At 43.8% G+C, this 22,013-nt stretch overlaps 1 protein-coding gene across 1 annotated transcript in view; it reads right to left on the bottom strand.

Moving 5' to 3' along the window:
• CLINT1 (clathrin interactor 1) overlaps nucleotides 1-22,013 on the bottom strand; it is a 780,718-nt gene that overhangs the window by 208,173 nt on the left and 550,532 nt on the right. The window contains exon 10 of the mRNA XM_069653921.1: nucleotides 8,223-8,500. Within this exon, the coding sequence (XP_069510022.1) occupies nucleotides 8,223-8,500 (278 nt within the window). The remainder of the gene's footprint in view (nucleotides 1-8,222; nucleotides 8,501-22,013) is intronic.

Below are 22,013 nucleotides of genomic sequence, written 5' to 3'. Positions count from 1 at the left end.
GTTTTATTGAGCTTGTGTGTGACATGTCAACAACAACCACCCCCATCTCCAACTCCCACCCCTCCATCTCCTCCCCCGGGCCTGTAGACTAACATTCTCCTTCTCATCCCAGGATAGCTTTCACGCTGATAATAGGTCCAAAATTCTCATCTTGTGTGGGCACCATTCGACCATATAGTCTGTTTATAGATACACCAAAACTGATCCCCACTCCTTCGAGAATGACCATGTTGATCCTTTGAATTTATGCGTTAACCATTCCATTGTAACTAATGCCCATACCTTCCGAAGCCAATCATGGATCGTTGGTGCGGCCCGTTGCTTCCAGTTCTGGGCTATCGCCAGCCAATCAGATATCAGTAGGCCCATAAAGCACCTTTTTAGTGGTTCCATGTGTGTCTTTGCCTTCGGGTCCCACATCCCGCACAGCCAAACCTTTTCTTCCAGAAGGGCTGTGTCTAGTATCATCCCCTGTATCGGAGTTCTGACCCCATCCCAGGAGCCTTCTATCCCTTGACAGTCCCACCAGATATGCCTTCAGGTTCCTACCCCTTTACAGCCTCTCCAGCACAGATTTGACACCTGCGGGTACATTGTCTTTAGCCTCTCTGGTGTATAGTGTCACTGTACCACTGGATAGCTCGAGTCAGTTTGGGAATGTTCTTCCATAGGCCTAACCCACTGATCCCTGGGGCTATGCCCCCCTAATAGTTCTTCCCATTTTTCCATATACCTCCACTGGATCTCCTCTTTTTGTATATTTTTAAATTTATATAGTGTTGAGACCAGTTTCACGCACCTGTGATGGCCAGTGTTTATGTTTTGAAGGGCTTAAGAGCTCTTGTCGCAGCTTGTGCTATGGGCGGTGACATTAGCCAGTGCCTGAGCTGCTCATATTTAAATCCATCTGCGTCTCCCAGGCATAGGAGGGATTTACATTACTCAAACGATCTGATGGTCTGTTCATGAAACATACCCCTACTTTATTACAGCCCGATGCTTCCCATTTCGTGAAGGCCACCTTCTCCATTACTAGGGGAAACTCTGGGTTCCCCAACATGGGTTTAAATGGGGCTTGGTCATCTGTGAGGATGCCATTTCTGTCAAGCGCATCTCATGTGCCCAACATTGTTGTCATTATTTCACAGATTCAGACGTCAGGTTGTCTGAATTGTTTCCCTTTCCATGGGGTTTCCGCCAATGGGGCGCCCGCCACCGCCCTAGCCTGTATGGCCCATATTTTATGTGGCTCTCCCGATGTCCAATCTTTTAGAACCCCCAGCTGTGCAAGGTTTTTGTTTTTAATCATAGCAAAAAAAAGGAAAAAAAAATTCAATCTTGAACAATATTCAAATAATGGTGCTGAAGATTCAAACTATCTATGCGCAACTGTAAAACATTTTCCCCATAAAAAAAAAATCAAACTCTGATCACTTTATACGATCCACCTGAAGGTATGCATACTTCCGCCTTGTACAAAAAGATTAAAGATATTGTACAATGCTGGTGAGACAAATATCAAAATGGCTATATTCTCCTAGCTGGTGACTTTATTGCTCACTGTTTAAGTCCTGGCGACGAGGAACGTTTCCCTGATGACCAGACTTTGGTTTGACCACTATCACTCCGCAGGAGAAATTTCAGCAAAAATTGCTATATAAGGGCAGAGTGTGGACAGATATGCTACTAGCCTTCGATCTTCTGCCATTCATCCTGAAGAACTTCCTTAGAAATGGGCAAGACTTGGCGAAATGGGAATTGGTTTTCAGATTTGGCAAATTTGAACTGTGTTTTTGCAACTCATGATTTGCGTTCACTGGTAAAAGCCTATAACATTAAACTTCTCAATATGAGTGACCATGCCACATTTAATGTATTTTTATCTTATTACAAAAGCTTCGCTACTAGCAGGAGGTCAGGGGAAGCAACATGCGATGTGCAAGGAAATCGTGTTACATGGTCACAGAAAAATGTACTTGGGGGTAACTCATTTTTGGTTCAAAGTCATACTCACCCTATAACCGTGTTACAGAAAAGTGGTCGGGATGTGGCTCAGACTCTACAAAATGTTCTTTTAGAACACCCACATGAGATACATACTTGGGTTTGTAAAAATAGAGTACCATACGACAGTAATATGCACGCAAAGAAGAAATGTTTAGAAAAATTGCCTACAGAATTACAAAACCACTTTGTACACAGAACAAACTGGAGAGAGCTTTATATACAATGCTAAAAGCTCATGACTCGAAATTATTCTGGTTTTGGTATCGAAACTATTTCTCTGACCAGAAGCCCAAAAAAGCTTGTTGCATCTCAGAAGTATGGTGTGAGTACATTATTTATTTCAGGGTGGAATCTCCCGCTGAACAAGTTTTTACCATCGCCAGCCCTATTAATGATAAAGATGCAATTATCTTTGATATAGAAGAAATACTGGGTAAGATTCCTAAACTGAAATCATCAAGGGCACCAGGGACCAATGGTTGGAAAATATTGTTTATAAGGAGAAAAACTAATTATGGGCTGAGCTTCTACACGTCCTATTTCTGAGGAGGAGTACTGCAAAGATTCCAGATAGCTGGCGTACTTCGATCCAGATACTAATTCATGCGTCTCAGGAGGATAGCTCAGCGGCAACGTGCTCGCCTTGGAAGCAAGACATGGAGCCACACAGGTTTGGTCCGCACTTCGAAACCTCTGGGTATTAAGCGCGTTATAAATAACTTATCATATCATAAGCAGGGGAGCTTTGCTGAACCAACACATTTCTGTCTTTTCGCTATGACAGACACAAATGGTAAGATCTTTACTTCTGTGAGAAACCAGAGTATTCTCACTCCTACTCCCCTCGGATCCTCTATGCAGGTGGCCAGGGAAAGGCCATCGCTTTTGGATCCTGACCCTGGGGGCGGAGAAGTACAGATGATAACCTTGGTGGAGGGTCCTTGAGGATTGGAGTGGTGCGACCTTAGGCAAGATATGGTATCCCCATTTTCCCCATTGACAACCAACCTAATCCTCCCCCGACCTTTATGGGCCATTTTAATCCAGCTCCCCTCATCCCCACATGTGACACTTGATGGTACTGAGATGAGGAAGAGGAGACAGTAATGCACACTAGGCCATGTCACCATTTTAGCAGTGGGACAAGGAAGATGCTTGCAAAGTGTAGTAAAGGTCAGCCATTTCCTTTTAATCATGGTCAGGCGAATCCAATTCGAAGTACACACATGTAACCTATAAAACGGTTGCAGTTGTATAAAGGGAGACATAATTGGCACCGGGAGGAGAAACTGAGGCCTGTGGAGAGGAGAACACCAGGGGATCCGTGTTCAGAGGAGGCAGCCATGGTGGGACCTGTGGAGGAGCCAGGATGCCATCACGAAACCCAGAAAGCCTGCCCAACCTAAGGTGAGTCGGGCTGTTGGGCTTTTGCAGTGGTAGGAGCCTCTGTGGCGAAGAAACCAGCAACTGGAGCTGCGGGAGAGAGTGGGGTGCTGTCCGCGTCTAGAAGGAAGCAGAGCAACCAGTGAGGCGAAGACAAGCCATGAAGTACGAGCGGGACTCACAGCAGCTGGCCTGCCACCTGGTGAGGCTGGGAGAAGCAGCAGAAGCTACCGAGGACCCACGATGAATACTGTTGAGTGTTGGGAGAGGCACTCTGCAACCAGGGGCGTTCCTAGCGGGTGGCGGAGAGGTAATATTTTATCAAATTGAAAGAAAAACCTGAAATTAAACGCACTAAATACATATTTAATACCAAACGGGAACTTGAAATTGAGTATATTGAGCATTTGTTAAACCCCTAACTGAATGAAACTTGAAATTTAATACATTGAATATCTGGTGAATACCGAACAGAACAAATCTCGCAATGCAGCTTCTTAAACATAAAATTAAGCACAGCTTTTTTGGGAAAAGCAAGCAATCAAAGACAGCAAAAGGGAAAGTGCCCAGATGACACAACACAAGAAAAGGGCACAGAGTGAAAGAGTGTCACATAAAGGTGGGACAGGAGCAAGACCACTGCAAAGTGAGAATATTGTCCACAAAACCAAGAGCCAACAAAGAGGGGGATACTGGTTGCATGACCTGTGATGGGTGAACTGTGTGGTCTGACAATTGTGCCTAGACCAGTGAGCCCTGAAATTTGAGAACCAAGAAGGGGCACTGCCAATGAATGGATGAGGCAATCCAGGAACATGGTCAAGCTGACCTTATGTTGTATTAAATCTTTTTGTCTGAAAGCAGCATACTTGGAGCTGAAGTCTTGGGGAAGGGAGCCGTGAGGAGTTACACTTGTCTCGAAAAGAAGCCTCAAGACCACTTTCACTTTGAACTGTGCTGCTTGGAACTTGGGGAAGGGAATCCTGAGGATTGTGTGGAACTGTACTACCTTGAGTGGGAGAGAGCTAATTCTGAGAGTTTTGTAGAAGTTTGTTGAACTTGGGGAAGAGGAGCTGAAACAGAAGCTAAGAGCTGGAAGAAGCTTGGAACTTTATGTTGAACACCATTTCTTTTGATTATTGACATCCTTACACATTGTTTAGCTTTAGTTGTGAGGGCAAGCATAGGTTTTGGACACAGACAGACTAAAGATGAACTCTTTGACTCAGACTTTCCATATTTTTGTTCAAGTAGGGATATCCCACCTTAGTATAGGGCAAGTTAGGCCTACCAAATAAATTACTAGTTTTGAATCTTGAATTCGTTGTCTGTATCGTACTTCATGAAGCCTTCACACTTCCTTTTTATTCCAACGGTTGTCTTAATGGGCAGAATCACAGGCGCTTATAAAGTGGCAACAGATGGGCTTCTGTAATGGTTGTAATACATTTGGAATGTGGTCTTTGCAATTATTAACAGCTATCTAACTTGAGTATCTTCTGGGACCCATCTATATTTTTGCTCCATAAGCTACACAGCCACCTTCAATCGTGTTAATAGATCTAGACTATGGAGCAAATTAGAAAAATTGGGCATATCCAACTTTGTTATATTACATAAAATTATTATACACTGATACAACCGTCCAAGTAAGGCCATTGCAAACCGGTACTCACTAAACCTTTTTCCACACATCGGCTGTGTGCTCACCCCTCACCTTTACGTGGCCAGCAGGCGACCATATATCACGGATCTGCTATGCAAATGACATGATACTTATTGATTTAACACCCATACGTCTACAGCGATCTCTAAAACTAAGGTCATGGTTATAGGATGCAAAAGATCTAGTAAAAAACCATTCACCCGGCATATTGAACAAACTCTGATGAGCCCAATGTTAGGAAAGTAAACTGATCGGTGGGCAAACCGTGTGGATGGTGGCGCTAGATTACAGTGGTAACCATTAATGGGATTGTTTGTTGAAGAACGTCAATAGATCTTATTCGTGGTTCACACTTTATTGATTCTTGTAACCATTGTCCTGGCACACAGCGTGCTAGGTGCATTTGAGTAAAGTCAACACGTGTTTCGACCGAAGTCTTTGTAAAGGCAGATGTGCGATGGTTGTGGATCCTTTACTAGGGATGGAGGCGGCCTGGAGATTGTTTTAGGTACTGGATTCGCATAGGATCGGCTGTGTAGCCACTGTGGATCCGATTAATGGAGTGTTATTTTGCCCGATGGCAGTGATCTCGATGATCGCTGCCATCGGGCAAAATACTCACCGTTATCCGGAACCACAGTGGCTACACACAGCCGATCCTATGCGGAGCCAGTACTTCCAACAATCTCCAGGCCGCCTACATCCCTAGTAAGGATCCACAACCATCACACATCTGCCTTGACAAAGGCTTCGGTCGAAACACGTATTACAAGGCCTACTTTAGTGGCAGAATATATACCAAATGGCAAATGGTAAATAACTACATGAATCATAGGTTTGGTGGTTCTATTGAGGGCAAGTTAAAAGCATATACAAAAAAAAGGCTTAGTCCCTAGCATCATGTACGGTTTGGAAAGGTCCCAACCAAAAATATGTAACATGGCTTGGATGCATTCGAAGAAAGATATTGCATTCCTTACTTGACCTCCCAAAATCGGTTCCTGTAGAGGCAATTTGCTAAGAACTTTGTTGTCTGACTGTCATCATTATAGATGATTGCCTGTTGCAAGTTTCTCCTTGGGATTACATTTTCGGGAAGACAAACAAAACTCCATGCTGGCTTTTTGTGAAGCATATTGCCTATAAATATATGAACTTTGTGTAGGTAGACTTGATAAGCCCGGTGGAGTCTCATTTAATTTAAATAGAATTAATTGTGCCATCTGAATTGGACTCTGGAAGATTTTATTGAGAGCTTAAACAAAAAACTATGGATTTTGATTGTATAAAATCCATAGTGAACCTTGCTGCTAAGAAAAGATATTTAACATACTCGACACAGGGTCATTTAATAAACCAACCGCAAAGTTACAAGCAACTACAATATAAAACACTTCATTTTGTATTTACGATTTAATTTTTTGCCAGTATATGAATATACGGAAGCTTGGCTGAAGATACTATCAGAACAAAGGAAGTGCTGCCTTTGTAACACTTGTGTAGCGACGGCTAGACATACAGTGATTGCTCTAGTCTTACCAATGAATATTGAGGAGGATATGAGCATTTTTGCCATAATTTTGAAAATGTGAATACAGGTCAATTTTGGTCCATAATATACTCTGCAGACTCAATAGTAATTACTGGAGCAGTATATCATGTTTAGAAATCAGTACTACTGAAATTTGCTGTATTGTAGTGTAGATGTGTTGGTTTCGGTAAAGTCATGAACTCCTGAGTTTGAACTTAACATTAATTTTAACCATTTTAACATATTACTTTTCTAATTGTAATGTAAATGGTTTATTTTGTATTCAGTACTGCAGATTATAGGTCTGTAATTTCTTTTGTAATACTATTCGGTTTATGTTACAATTATGTGTAATGCAAAAGATTTGAATACAGCCATAAGCAAGTAATAAAAGGAGGGGTCAGGGTCTCTGCTCATGCATCAGGTTCTTCACTCATGGGGTTGCGTAACCTGGCCTTTAATCACAAACACAGATTTTGGATATTAGCCAATCAAGCTGGACTAAAAACTGAGAAAACACTCCTCCCACCTGCCTACACTGTATTGGGTTAATGCTAGCGACCAGTCTAAACCGGTCCAAACAACTACAGCAGGTGCAGGCTTGCTCAGAATGAGGCCATGTTTACAAAACAGCAATTTTAGGCCCACCATGTGATTTTCCTAAATAAAGGTATAGCCCAAAAATAAATGACCAAGAGTAGAATTTTCAAGAAAATACATTACCCCAATTGCTACCTGTAAAGGTACATTGGGCTACTAATATGGTAAAAGAGGCTGCGGCCCAGGAGAAGCCAAAACTAAATTAAAAGCAGTTTACTCCACAAAACCAGGGGAGGGTGTTCGGGAAAAAAAAGGGTTGCAAGCCAGAAGGCCTACCTTAGGACAACACAGTAAAAAGGGTTGCAGTAGCAGGAGGACTTCAGTAGAAGTCTATTACCACAAAAATAAGTTAGAGATACAAAGAAACCAAAGTTCAAAAAGTTCAGAGGTCCCATAAAATGGGATAACAATCTCCAAATATGAAATTCTGCCGCAACAGTCACATGGGGGATAGATCAGGGGCAACAAGTGTGTCTTGGAAGCAAGACAACGCAGCGCAACACAGGTTTGAATACTGACCCCACGCTTAGAAACCAATCTCTGGTTGTAAGCGCGTTATATAACAATTATCATCTGGCAGTTGCATGAACAACGAACAATCTATGCTTAACACCTCACCCAGTGCGGATTTTCTTCAGTGCAAGATGCTTTTGGCACCAAATGACCTTGCTTTCTCCAATGAACCCAATAAGGGAGGTCTGTTGCTTCGTATAGTAATGTTCTCCCTGTACAACCTAAAGGAGCAGGAGTGCTCAGTCTCACAGGTTTAAATGACTGACATAGATGCGCTGGTTTTCTACATTCCTGACTTCTGTATGGCACTTGGACGTTGCAAGCAGGGCCAATAAAGAGATGCACCCTCGCATTTTAACAAGACATGGGGCAAGGCGGATGACCCTACATTCAGAAAAACGTCTAGTGAGTCCTTACTTGGTAAACAAGACTAAGCGATGCCTACCACATTACACTGTGATAGCACTGAGACATTGTAACCAGAGTGACATACGGAAAAATGGGTGAGGGAAGAGTCCTTACCTGTGAACGTGACATGGGGAGAGTGATGCCCACTGCACTGGAGCTCATCATAGATAGGTTCATGCTGTGCGAGGTGGTCATGGTGCCGTGGGCGGGGCCCATAACGTCAAATAGGTCAGGGTGACTGGAAGATGGTTGAGGCAGAGAGCTAGAGAACAGGTCCGGTTGGGGCGTGCCGCTGAACAGTTCCACTGAAGGTGCGATCGGACCAGGGGACACTTGGGAAAAGGTGCTCCAGTCTCCAAATTCTCCATTTCCACTAGCTACTGTCCCTGGAACTGAAGATAAGTAAAGTTATGACCAAGAACAAGCAATGGATATACTATATAAACACACCAGGTGAAGCAATATAGGAAGTCCAACATGTGCGCTCCTGAAGATGGTGTGCATGAATGTTACACACAAGCATCAAAAGCAAAGACAGTTGGTTACATCACTGGACTTATTTTCCATGGAGAACATGGATTTCATTTATTGAATTTAGAAAGTGTCTTTACAAAATATTAGAACAATTTTACAATTTACATAATGCAAAAAACAAAACAGAAGGAGTGGACAGAAACAGAAAGTAACTAAGTAGAAAGAAGGGAGAGAATATGAGCTTTTAGGTTAGATTGAAAAATACGAAGAGATGACGAAGAGCGGATAGAGAGGGAGAGAATTGCAGTGTTTGAGGCTAAGAGGACAAAAGGTCGGAAACCGGAAGAAGGAGAGGGGGGTTTAGGGACAGTGAGAAGATGATTCTGTGATCAAAGAGTCAGAGAGGGAGAATAGGAGATTAGTGAAGATAGATAAGGAGGAGCCAAGCTGTGAGTACATTCAAAAACAGGAGAAAGTGGTAGAGAAGACGTGATTCAAAGGGAAGTAGTGAAACAGACAGTAAAGAAGATGTGATAGAGGAGAGAAAAAGGTAAAGAGAAGGCAAACCCAAGAATTATAAACAGATAGGAGAGGAAGATCATGTGAGGCAGGAAGGCCAAGAAGAAGAGAACAGCAGTAATCAATACAAGACAAGACCAGGCAGAACAGATGACGTTCAGTAGCATGAAATGAGAGATGGGGCGAGCATGACAAATGTTAAAAGGGCATAACGGCAGGAGCGAGCAATGGAAGAGAGATGCAGTTTAAAGGAAAGCGAGGGATCAAAGACAACCCCCAAATTGCATGCAGAAGAAAGGGGCAGAAAGGAGGAAGGAGGAAAAAAAAAGGAGGAGGAAGATTAGACAAAATAGTTGCAGCCAGAAAAAACAGCACTTCAGCCTTAGAAGGATAGAGGTATAGAAAACAAGTGTGGGTAATGTGTTTTGATCAATTGTAGCTTAAGTAATAAGAGTCAAAATAGAACTGGGCACAAGCCAAAAATCCAGGAAGACAATCTATAGCCAATACCTTACATCATGATGGGTGGTATGGACTATTTTTCTTTAAAAATACATGCCTAACCTTTGTGGGTTTTGGAGGTTGCCATGTTTTAAGATTTTTCACTGCAAAAGTAGACTCCCAATAAAATTGGGAAAATATTTTGTCTATCCCTCATTTACAGTATTTGCAGGAACAGTGTGACGCACTACGTTCACATTTAAACACTATTTACTATTGTCGCAACAGTCTACTACAGGCAATATGGACCTTCATCTTGTGTTTCTGCCGGGGAAGTGTTCTCATTCAAAAACAAAATGGACAAAAACGATTGTACTTATTCCTAACATTCAGCTTTCATTTCTTAAGGTGTCTCAGTATTCGCAGAAACAAGTTACTGTTAGGACAGTTTTTCCGAAGTCCAACTAAGGGCTTAGTAAAACCATTAAACTGAGAAGACTCCACACTTAGTATAAAGCTGTACCACTAGAGTATATGGTAGCACAGACAGAGCAGCCAAGATTATCTTATGAGGTAGAGAGGGCTATAAAATCAGTACAAAGAATTTGTAGTAGATATATGGTCCAAAGAAACACAAACACTATGTATTGTAAAAATAAAGCATTAATTTAAATACAAGTAGACCAGATAACCACAATTATAAAAACACTGCACTATCCTTGCAGGTACACAGACCAAAGCATACAACCTTATTAATAGTTACTTTTGGATTACTTACAGTAACACAGGGTAGCAGACCCTAGTTGTCGTACTGTGACCCTCAGCAAGAAATCGTATACTAAGTCAACTGGACAATATACTTTTCAGAATAGTGGAATACTTATTCCAGGAACAGTAAAAACCTACAATTCTGGTGCAGGATAACAGTTATTCTAGGGGAGTTGGACCCTTGTGTAAAACAATTACACTTAACCTTTTAGCTCAGTGAAACACAGTCTAAGATCAGTAAGAACCTATTGCACTATTTTGGATAGCTCAAGGCAGACCAAGGTTAGCTACACCCAAGAACACTTTTCAAGAAAGGCACACAGCTATTCTAGGCAGGTAGGACCTAATGTTGTAATTTACTATTACAGTTTGCTTTTCGGATCACTTCAACACAGATTAAGGTAAGCAATAACTAACTTGTTTTAGGATGGCACACAGCTAACACAAGGGAAGTAAAATCTATATACATTTTAAAGGGGCCATCGGCAACTAAATGTTAAGTATAACCTTAGACAGACTTTTTCTGGACAGGTAACAGCAAGTCAGGGGAAGCAAGACCCAATGTTACACTTTATGAATTACTCAATGTTATTCTAGGTAGGTGATGGGTCTCTAAATTGGTGATTATCCCCATGGGGAACAGTGATCATCACTTGTTGGAGCTCAAATGGAATCAGAGTGGTGACCCGGTAATTGCCCATTCGCGAGCGCCTGAACAGAATGCTCCCCCCATTCCCATTTGAGCCCCAAAGGGCTCGAATGGGGAGGTTGGATGCACCGGCACAGTTATAAATGGTGCCGGTGCATCCGACATGCTGTGCTCGCGGGTGCCGCTCTGCCCGCCAGGTCCGACCTGGAAAGGAGAAAAAAAAGTGAGATTTAAATGGATGGTGGGCAAAGATTCCCTGGAGCATGTAGATTCACTACCCTATCTGGGTGTTACTGTAAATCGCAATGTGAGTGAAAAGCAGTGGCTGGACGGAGAACATTAGATTAAAATGTAAAGGTTCACAACCCATGGGATCATCCTCCATAAAATGTTCCCTCGTCCCAGTAATCATCTTTTTTCTAAACATAAGGTGGTGCCAATTCTGAGTTATGGTGCAGGGATTAGATGGTCTTGGCCCGTTCATTTATGGGTGAGTATAGAGGGATACTTTTGAAAGCGAGTGCTGCGACTTCCCCACTCCCTTCCAAACGTAATGATCCGATTCGAGTTGGGGCTTCAATCGATGCACTGAGTGATCAAATGGCAGACATTGGCCTTTTATGGGAAATGGATTGACAATGAGACCCCTCCACACCACTTCGACATATTCAAATGCGATCCTGCAAAGGAGATGGATTCTTGTTTAAATTCTTGGAAAAAAGGTTGTGCTTCTTGGTTAAAGGATTAAGATCTCCAAGAAGACACTTTGGGGTACATTTACCAGCCCCAGCAGAAATTCCCTTCGTCGCAAAACCACATTTCAACATTCACCCAAAAATGGCTGTGCTTTTGTCCGCTTAGCACATGTGGCGAGATTTGAACAGCCACCCAAGAATGGTTACATTTTGTTTTCCTTCACGTGAATCCAAGGAGAAAATAACCTAAATTCAGAATGGCTCTGCATTACTGATCTGTCATTTAAAGATTCAAGGCTGCACAAGAAAATGACATGCATTCAAGACTGCATCGCACTTGTGCCTCCTTTCATGTTAAACATACAGTTTTGCACCATTAAAACACAGCCCTGCATTTGTATTAAATTTAATTGCCATAAAATAAGGCAATCCCTCCCAGAACGGCATTGTTTTCCTTAATAAAGTCCATGAAGAGCAAAGAATTCTGTTTCAAGTCTGCACGCCTAGGATTAATTTTGAAATGAACCAGCACACGCCAATTACTGCAAAAGAAAGCTATAGCTTGCCTCTCTCTCTTGCCTCGTGTAAATTACCAAGAAACTCTTTTCAAACATATCTCTGTGTCCAGAAACTGACCAGCAGGAAAATTACATTTTGAAAACTAAATGTGAAATAATAGTGTGGTTCGCACAGAAACACAATGGTATATGTGGGTAGAGGGGCTGCAAAGCTATGTATATTATGCTCCCCCCCCCCCCAAAAAAAGACCAAGCAGCCTGGCTGAGGCACAGGAATTCCTGTCATACCAGTTTGGTATAAAGGCTAATTTCGCACCTAGCAGTGAACTGATGCTGCAAGGGCATGTGCTCTGTTCTTATGGGGCGGATAGTGTGATAATTACAGGTTCGACCAGACTGCCAACAGTGATTTCCTCTACATTCATTCCCAGCACCCACTGGATCGCTTCAAAGGGGAGTCATGGAAACCCTTTGTTTAGGCTGACATAGGAGGACGACAGTTTGGCTGGGGGAGAGGAAGGACCACCCACACAAGGGACTAATCTGGCCAATTGATTTTAAAAACTGTTGTACGTTAAGACATTTGCCCAGCACCCTAAATAAGCAAGAATTCAATATTATGCTAGTATTTTGTAGGATTTTTGCACAAGCACAATGAGACCATGTGCATCTTTCTGATATGTGGTGAACTTAAGGCAGGAAAAATGCATTTCTGGGTGAAGCATAAATGGCACAGACATTAAACTTAGGGAAATATGCCAAATGCTAGTAGGCATAAGTGTAGCCATTTGCACAACTTTAGATGTTTCTCCTGAAAACAGCGAAATTGTGCCAAAGGGCGATGCAACATCACACAGAATTGGCGTTCGGACTGGCCAATTCCTTGTGAAATGTGGGATCTGCATATCTGCTTTTTATGATGGTAAGTAGTGTAAATATGAAGATTTGTTCCATAACTCATTTTGGTAAAAAGAATAGACTTGTGAGACAAAGGAGGTCATAAAATGCACACACATAAGGTGATGTCACTTCCCCTGAACCACTCAGCCCGGAAGGAGGAGGGGACATCTGTAGCCTGGCCTATCCCATTTGAGGGGTAAGTCCAGAGTACTCCCCCCCCCCCCATATTGTAAAATTCTATGATGTCACTCTAGATCCAGGCTACTCTATCCAGGGAGAAAAGAGGAGAGGCCGCTGATCCCCTAATCCAGTGACCAGACCCTTTCCCCAGCTGACCCATCCTGCTGTCCAGTGACCAGACCTTGCCTAGCTGTTCCCATACAGGTGAGCCCAAGCTGACCCAGTTACCAGATCTCTTGACCCCCACGGCCCAGTGACCAGATCCTTGGCCCGCTGCCCAGAGGCCCTCTCGGCTGTCCAAATTACCAAACTCATGTGTACCTTCTAAGTATCACATCACCCAGTACCAAAAAACTGCATATTCCGCTCTTAACTTGCATCCTGTTCAAATCCTATAACAATCCCATTAAAATCCCACTCATATCCCAAAGTGCCAGTATCCTCTGTTCACCCTTTCCCTAGAGGAATCTGTGTTAGTCCAGATCTGTTAGCGTGTTTGTAAAGACTGGAGGGGGGTATCTGTACTCCTGCCCTCTATATGGCAGAGTAGACGCACAGAGCACCCCAGTTAAGATTCTCTATAAGGTAGCTATGGATGAGCAATCAAGGCTTAAGCTTTCAGGTGATGCAGGCTGGTTCTTAAGTACACTGTAGTCCCCAAGCACCCACAAAGGAATGTCCACACACTATGTTAGTGAAAACACAGTTCTTTATATAAATAGGGTCAAGTAATGTACACAATCACAATAACACACTTTGTGCTCAAGTTAATCTAAAATGGTAAATATATACAGTTTCTATGTGGTACCACAATTACTCCTTGATTCCATTAAAATGCATCAACTGTACTCAGTTCGAATGCCATTCAAATCAGTTAATAAGATGAACCAACAATAGACATAGGTGGAAAGCAGGTTGGTTAAAACAATTTGCAGAATACTGGCCCCGTTACCTAGACACAGTTCTGTGTGAGGATCCCCCCCACCTGGGCAACCGGTAAATAAAGATATAATACAAGATATAAAGAGGTAAAGAGGAAATAATACAAGATATACGAGATAAAGAGGAAATGGCGTTGAGGCAGCAACTCAGGTCCTGGCGGTGCTCGTCGCTGATCGGTCTTGGGCGTCCTGCGAAGAGGAGGCGTGTGGTGCACCTCGACGACAGTAGTTCATCGCCACAAAGTGTTACTTAAGAACTTTGGCCCAGCAAGGGCATCGAGTCAACGTCTTTGTGGTCTTCGGGTGGCGGGAAACCCACTGGTGGATTCTCCTTGGCGCGACGGGAGCCTTGACTTTCTCTGCCAGGACAAAGCGGTCGGTGGTGCTGGCGAGAGTGTCCTTGAATTCAAAGCGTCTTAATCAATGGAGTGTTGCGGCTCCGGCCGAGGATGATCATCGTCGATGGTGATGGACTTCAATGTCTGGGTGGTTTGCGATTCCGCGGCGGTCCCAGCCTACGGTCGGCAGCCTTTCGAGGACTGACTTCAAGGGCACTTCGGAAAAAGTTAGCTGGTGCACGATGGTCCCTCGTAGCTCGGGGAGAGGTCTCCTTGCCAGGACCTCTTGGATCAGTTCCTTGAAGGCACAGCAGCTTTCAGATTGGCGCAATTCTTCCAGTGGGCTTCAAGGTTAAGCATCAAGTATCAACTTCAGCTTCTGAACGATTTCCATCAGTGAGAGGTCCCCATATATACTGTTTGGTCTCATTCACTTTGCTGGCTCCCACTCCGGCAACCAATCATCCAGAAGGGCTTTCAAGCAGGCAGCCAATCAGTCTCACAGTGCATTCAGGCCATTCTCCTCCCTCCAGACACTCACAACAAGGAATGTGTTTTTGGGACAAGTACCCATCCATTCAGCACTCCACACTGCATGCATTCATACCAGTTTCGGGCAGGCCTGTCTCAGTCTTTGTGTCACATACCAGAAACCAGACACCCCTAACAAGAAGTGCATATTGGTCACACACTTCATTTACCCAGGTCCCACCCCAAGGGTGTACCCACAACATACAGTCCCTGGGAAGGCTCCAGCCAGTCTGGCCTGGACTTCCCCACAATACCATATATGGAACTTCCACCCAACAGCCAGTCAGGGGGAAGGGACAGAATCCAGGCTTCCCAGGACTTTGGGAAAAACAATTTAACAGGCAATAGAAAGCAAGAGGCCACAGGTGCCATCTTGTCTCCTATCAGGAATCAACTGATTCCAAATGGCAGGGCCTGGGTATCCCAAAATGGAGGATACTCAGAGCACCTGTCAAATTCAGCATGGATCTGCCACTAGCCCATGCCCTGCGGGCCACACACACAGGTGCCCAAAAAAATACACTAGGGGAGGGCTGTACCCCCACCCATGGGTGCCACACGGGTATCACATTGGTCTGTACAACAAATCAGGAAGAGCTGCACTGCCAGGAGTCCCACATGAACTCCTGGGCAGGAAATAACACAGAACATACACGACAAATGACTACAGAACAAGGGAGGCCCTGTCCCCTCCAATGCATGTCGAGCATCACAGTATTTCTTTTAGTATTTTATTTCAGATCTGTGTAAATCCTTAGTACCATTTTGAGACAAATTAATTAATTCCCCTATAAGGAGGTGCGTAGCGCAAGATGGTTAAAGTGAATTAACCCCCTTGCGTGCAGTGTCTTTCCTTAAGAATATAGTAATTAAAATATGGACTCAGTAGAACTGTCATTGTGCAACCGAAACCGAATTTGCCCATGAATTTAACTTTCCTTTGAAATCTGATTTGCATTTCCCCTAGAAAAACCTACACCATCATCCTATAAAGAGTCATCCCTTTCCATCAGTACTGTGTATGTTCTGCATCTTTGTCCCTCATCCCAAAAACCGATTTCCAATCCGGACGGCTAAGCCCATTTTCTTAGCTGTTTGCTAATTTAAAGACTGTGTGAAATAAGGTATTGCAATTCTGCCGCGTGTGATTTCTGCTGCATTGTTTTCCCCCCAAAAATCGATTTTCTCACCTGTGTTCACAGTGCTTTAGTGCCCTGCTCAGTAGCCTGTAAGCTTCCTTGTCGCTTTAGTGCAGCCACACAAATTTCAGTTATAGCTATCGTACCGCAAGTGTAAACTGATCTATAAGTAACCAGTAAATCTGAGTATGCCATTTTGCTCATTTTGAGGATTTTCATTTTTCGTTTTTGGCCTCCCATTCTGTGGTGGTGGGTTGAATTTAGAAATCGATGTTTCCCTCTTCTTTCTGACTCCTTGCCACTTCTTTCCATCCACACAATTTAGTCAGCAGGTGTTTGGACGAAGTGTTGCAGGGGGAGTGCATAACCTATGTGCCATCTGTGATTGTGATAAAAGTGATTTTACTTCCATTTCTATTGAAGGTGTATGTATCTTGTGTTAGAAGTTGAATTAACTGTTATAAGGTTTGGCATTTGTATTGCCAAACCGTGGTGGCCGCTGCTCCAAATTTAGTTGTGCTCCGATTTTTCATTTGAATTCTAAAAATAAATAAATATTTAATTGTTACACACTGGCCTGGTTCATGGTCCATTGCGACACGGGGTATTTGTTAAGGTGGATGTGAGACGGGTTGGGTGCCTTCTCAAGAAAGAACCGAAGGTTCAAATAAAAAAGGCGTTTTTTATTGTGCGCCACCTTCAGTGTCAGAAGTCCCTGGCTGGAGTGTGCCGTGTCATAAAATCAGTTACAACACACTCTTGAGAAATCTGGTTAAAGTTAAACAGCAAATCTTACACAGAGATCAAGATACAAGCTAATATTAGATCTGTGACTAGAAGGTTACCAATGTACTTGACGAAATTACCCTGTCCATTTTATCGAAACCTCTATTTAAGATTAAGGCTGATCATCTTGCCAACTAGGTAAGTTTTGACTTCAGATTCTGCGGCCAGAAGACAATGATTGTGTCATTCAAGCATCTACTAACAGACTAATGCCCTAAATGAACTGAGAGTAAAGTACATGAATGAGATTACTAAAGACTGTCAAATGCTTTCGGTTAAGGAATGGTGGAATATGTTTCTAACAGGGGGTAATAAATCTTCGATTATACAGGTGACAATTCATAGAGTAGGTGATGGAGCTTGCAAAAAACAAAAAAAAAAAAAAAGATGTTTGGAAGAACAGTGGCCCCTAGAGTAATCTAGAGTAATGCAATGTGATTATCTTCTAGAAACTCTCGGGATGCAAATCGTTTGCAGCTCTCCATGTCTGTTCTTCTGCTGGTGGATTTTCTTTAGAAATGTTTATTTTAATTATTGCTTTTGTATTAATTGGCCAGGAAATGATTGCTTTATTTTCTGTCTTTGAATTGGATGTATGAAAGGTTTGAAATAAACCAAGCATAATAAAACATTAAAAAATTAAAAACATAAGGCAGACATACTAAACAGGCTTTATAGCAAGATAGGGGAAGCAACACCCAGTTGGGGACACTTTATCCTAACAGGAATAGTAAAGTGGAACCAACAGCATTACTTTTGGGGAAGCGGCACAAGCAATTCACAGGTGCTTAAATTAACCTTATATATACTTTTCAGAATAGTGGAACACATTAAGTAAGAACTTTTGCAACTGTTTGCTCTCAGAGTTACATTTACCAACCAACTTCTTTTACAAGCAAGTAACTTTTGAACACTAGTTATTCTTTTGAAGCCAGAACCTTTTTCTTATCCAGTCCTTCACTTATTCTATAGCATGAGTTCACTCAGGCAGTAGAAGGACCCTAGAGATCTAGGTGCCAGCTGGAGGTAGGGTGAGATAGGGCTCAGCTGCAGGCAAAGTAAGAGTGCCAGAGGAAGACTGTTCAAACAAGCAAGTATTTCACTTTATAGTTAGTTGAGGGTCCAGGGTCTTCATAGAAGACACCCTAGGAGGATTCCGCAGTGGGCCTGGGTGAACTGGATGAGTGGCCTCCCAATCACAGAAAACACCCCAAAACTATACAGAAATCACAAATGCTTAAGGTAGGTAAAATACCCCAGCCAACACAGTACCTCAGCACAGAAGGAGGAAGAAGACTGAATATCGCTGGTTGGATTCTCATCGTTGGCAAGGTCCAGCACTCTGATGAGGGGACATTTCATACTCGGTTCACGTATCTGTAGGTCCAGAAGGATGCCTACAAAGTTTCAGTAAGATTTTGAATTCCGGAGACTGTGCATACACAATGGCTCGAGGTCCCAGGGTATTGGGGTATTGCAGCCCTGCAAGGTCGTAGCACGATGTGGGATGGCTCAAAATGCAGGTCTTCTTGAGTCTAGTGGGTCTCTCCTGGCTCGAGGTCGCCATTTTTGGAGTCCCCAGTTCGATTGGAAGGAAGGGTAACAGTAGGCTCTGGTTACACAGCAGGCTCTCCGGTCGCTGGAAATCGTCTCCGCCGTGTTTTCTTCATCATCCTCTTTGGTTTTGGTTCCAGTGGTCGACTACCTCTTCAGCTTCCGGGATCAGACTTTTATGCAGGAACCCAGCCATTCAAACAGTCATGCAACTTTCAATCTTGGGGGGGCGGGGTGGGAGGGGGTGTTGGAAGTCCTTTCAGGACAGCCAGCCTCCCAGTTTGGACTGGATTCTCACAGTCAGGCTGGAAGAGAAAGGAGTACGAAGTTTTGGCCTCCGCCCTCCCTTCCTGCTTTCACAGACCATCTGGAGGCTGGACTCCTGCCGAAGATACATTTAACACACAGAATTTTCCCGCCCTGGAGGTCAGGGGAAAGAACGAGAAAGGACAAGGAACACTGACATGGTGAAAAAAAGAAGATCTGGGCCATTTTGGAAAAACGAGCGTGGAAACAGCCAGCGTTAAAGGTGCACCGAATTAGTTAAAATGTTCACTGCCACCAGCCATTAAAGGTATGTTTGTCCTTGTAACATACATGTTACATTTAAAATTAGAAAGGGGATACACAGTATCTCCCCCAACACTACACATAAGGTGGGGAGGGGGGTGCTGGTCTCACCTAATAAAATGTGAAAGGGATCAAAAAATCCTTTCTACCCTTGGAACTGTAGTTCTCACAAGATTAGCCAGAGAAAGTTAAAAGGGGAGCCCCAAGGGCAACTGTAAGGCAGTATGTGCAAAAGGTTGTCAAAGAGGATACAATTAAAAAGACACTATGGAGAGTCTTAAAAATGACACCCATAAAAAATGTTTTTAAAAAGAGTAAAAGATTATGTGAGTGTGGAAAAAGGTTCCCACTCACTGAGGTATAGGGAAACAATCCACCAGTAAAGAAAAATGTTCTGGGGTTGACACAGGTCAGGAAGATTTATCATTGCTATGGAAATCTTACCTAAAAGTTACTTACCTGTAATCCCTGTTCTCCAGCTCGGTTATCTTTCATGGATTCACATGCTCATGAATATTCTGCGTTGTCAGACTGGGAATCCTTGGTAATAATAAATCAGTTTTGTTTTCAACTTAAAAACTGCTTGGTACTTGTAGCGCCTGTTGCTGTCACTTTGGGTCACACTGCCCCAGCCAACGACAGTGGTCCTCCTTAGCTCCAGCCCTTGTGGCCATCTTCAGATTTAAAAGCGTACCTAATGTGGCAGTAGAAACCAATGAAGAACCATAGAGAGTGGAAGGCGGGAGGGTCGCATGTGAATCCATGTAAGATAGCAATGCTGGAGAACAGGAGTTACAGGTAAGTAACTTGTTCCTTTTCCAGCATTCGATCTTTCATGGATTCAAATGCTCATGAATACGATTATATAGCAGTACATACAAAACAAAATGGGTGGCGGTAGAGTACTCAACAGAAGCAATGGAAAAACTCACCCTGGAACACTCCAGCAAAAAGGTTTCGAAGCACCGCTTGGCCGATATGGGACTCCTCCCTGGAATACCTGTCAACAAAGTCGAATTTTACAAAGGTGTGGGCAGACCTCTCCACCTAGCAGCCCTGCAGATCTCAAGCATGGGAACTTCAGACAGGAACGCTGTAGTAGTAGAAGCCACGGCTCTCAGAGACTGCGCCATTGGTCTACCTGGCAGTGGTCCGTTTGCCAGCTAGTGACAATAGGAGAAGCAGCCAGATAGCCACCAGGAAATGGAAGTATTTTACAGGGGCATCACTTGTTGAACAGGTCCAAACGTTACAAAAAGTTGGTACGTTTTGCGAAAGTCTTTTGTGCGTGCGATATAAAACTTTAAAGCATTGGCAATGTCCAGTGAATGCAATGCCCTCTCCACCGGAGAGAGTGGAGAGGCAAAGAGCACAGAAAGGATCTGCGGCCCATTCAGGTGAAAAGTCGATGGAACATTTAGCATAAATGAGGGAAGAGTGTGCAGCACCACCCTGGAACTCCCCAACACTTCTGGCAGATGTAACAGCCACCAGAAAAACAGTCTTCCATGAGAGAAACTTTAGAGGGGCTCTATGTAGAGGCTCAGAAGGCGGGCCCATGAGCTTGGAGAGAACCAAATTGAGCTCCCACGCTGGAGCTGGTGCTTTTACTGAAGGGAATGTTCAGAACAGACCCTTGAGGAACTCCTTAACCAGCCTATGAGACCACAGGGAAGGCTTGCCCACTGTGCGAGTATAGCGAGAGATAGCCACGAGATGGACCTTTATTGGATACATGTGCCAGCCCTGCCTTTGCCAATGATAGAAGATATGGCAGTATTAGATTAGCCTTGATTCAAAGAAGGTTGAAATATTGTGAATGACACCATATAGTGAAACGTTTCCACTTGTGCTTCTAGCAGAAGAGTGGACAGGCTCTAGCCTTTGCTAGAATTGTTCTGCATTCCAAAGGCAATGTTAAGTGTCCAAATTCTAGGGCTGCAGGAGACAAGCGGTCAACTTCAGGGACACCAAATTGTGGTGCAGCACACACCCTGCTCCGGAGAGCACGTCCAGATGAGGAGGCAGTCTGATGCAAGGTGCTACTGACAGATGTAGGCCGGAATGCCACATTTGTCATGGCCAAGCTGGAGCAATGAGGTTCATCTTGCATCGGCTCTGTTTCAGTGCATTGATTACTCATAGAAGAAGCAGGATCGGAGGGAATGCGTTTGGGAACAGGCCCTCCCAGGGCATTGAGAAAACGTCTTCAGAGTCCTCCCTTGCGGGTAACTGCTGGCAAACTGGTCGCACTTTCACTTGGCCGCTGTGGCAAACAAGTCGATCTGTGGGTGAACCTCCTTGAGAAAAGATTAAGAATTTGATCCTGATGAAGTTCCCATTCGTGGAAGGATCACAGGGGGATCTGAGATTGTGTTGTGGATCTCTGCTAGGTGAAAGGGAATGAGGAACACGTCCTGGGATAGCGCCCAGTGCCAGTGTCTGTACCTCCTTGGACAGAACGTGAGAGCAAGCACCTCCCTGCTTCCTGATGTAGAACATTGTGGTGGTGTCTTTGAAAATGCAAACCACCTTGCCTTGGAGCTGAGGTTGGAAAGACTTGAGAGCCTAGAACACAGCTCAGAGCTCCAACACATTGATATGTAGTATCTTCTCTTCCAGCTGCCAGAGTCCTCTGGCATGGAACATTCCAGTGTGTGCTCCCAAACCTTCCAGGGAGGAGTCCGTTGTCACCGTGGCCTGATGTGCAGGTGGGTGAAAGGGAGCACACACCTTGCGCAAGGTTCTGTCTATGAGTCCACCAATTCAGACTCTGGCGAAACTCCAGGTTTAATGAGATCTTGTCGTTCCAGGAGCCCGACAGCTGTTTCCACCTGCAGATCTCATAAGCAGTCTGCAGTGAGGTACTAGGTATGGCATTAGGACATCATCCAGAGTAGTG

The sequence above is a fragment of the Ambystoma mexicanum genome, chromosome 3q (genome assembly GCF_040938575.1).
Source record: "Ambystoma mexicanum isolate Mex_15411 chromosome 3q, UKY_AmexF1_1, whole genome shotgun sequence".
Lineage (NCBI taxonomy): Eukaryota > Metazoa > Chordata > Amphibia > Caudata > Ambystomatidae > Ambystoma > Ambystoma mexicanum.
The sequence above is the reverse complement of the archived record's forward strand: the minus strand, read 5'-3'. Positions and strand labels throughout refer to the sequence as shown.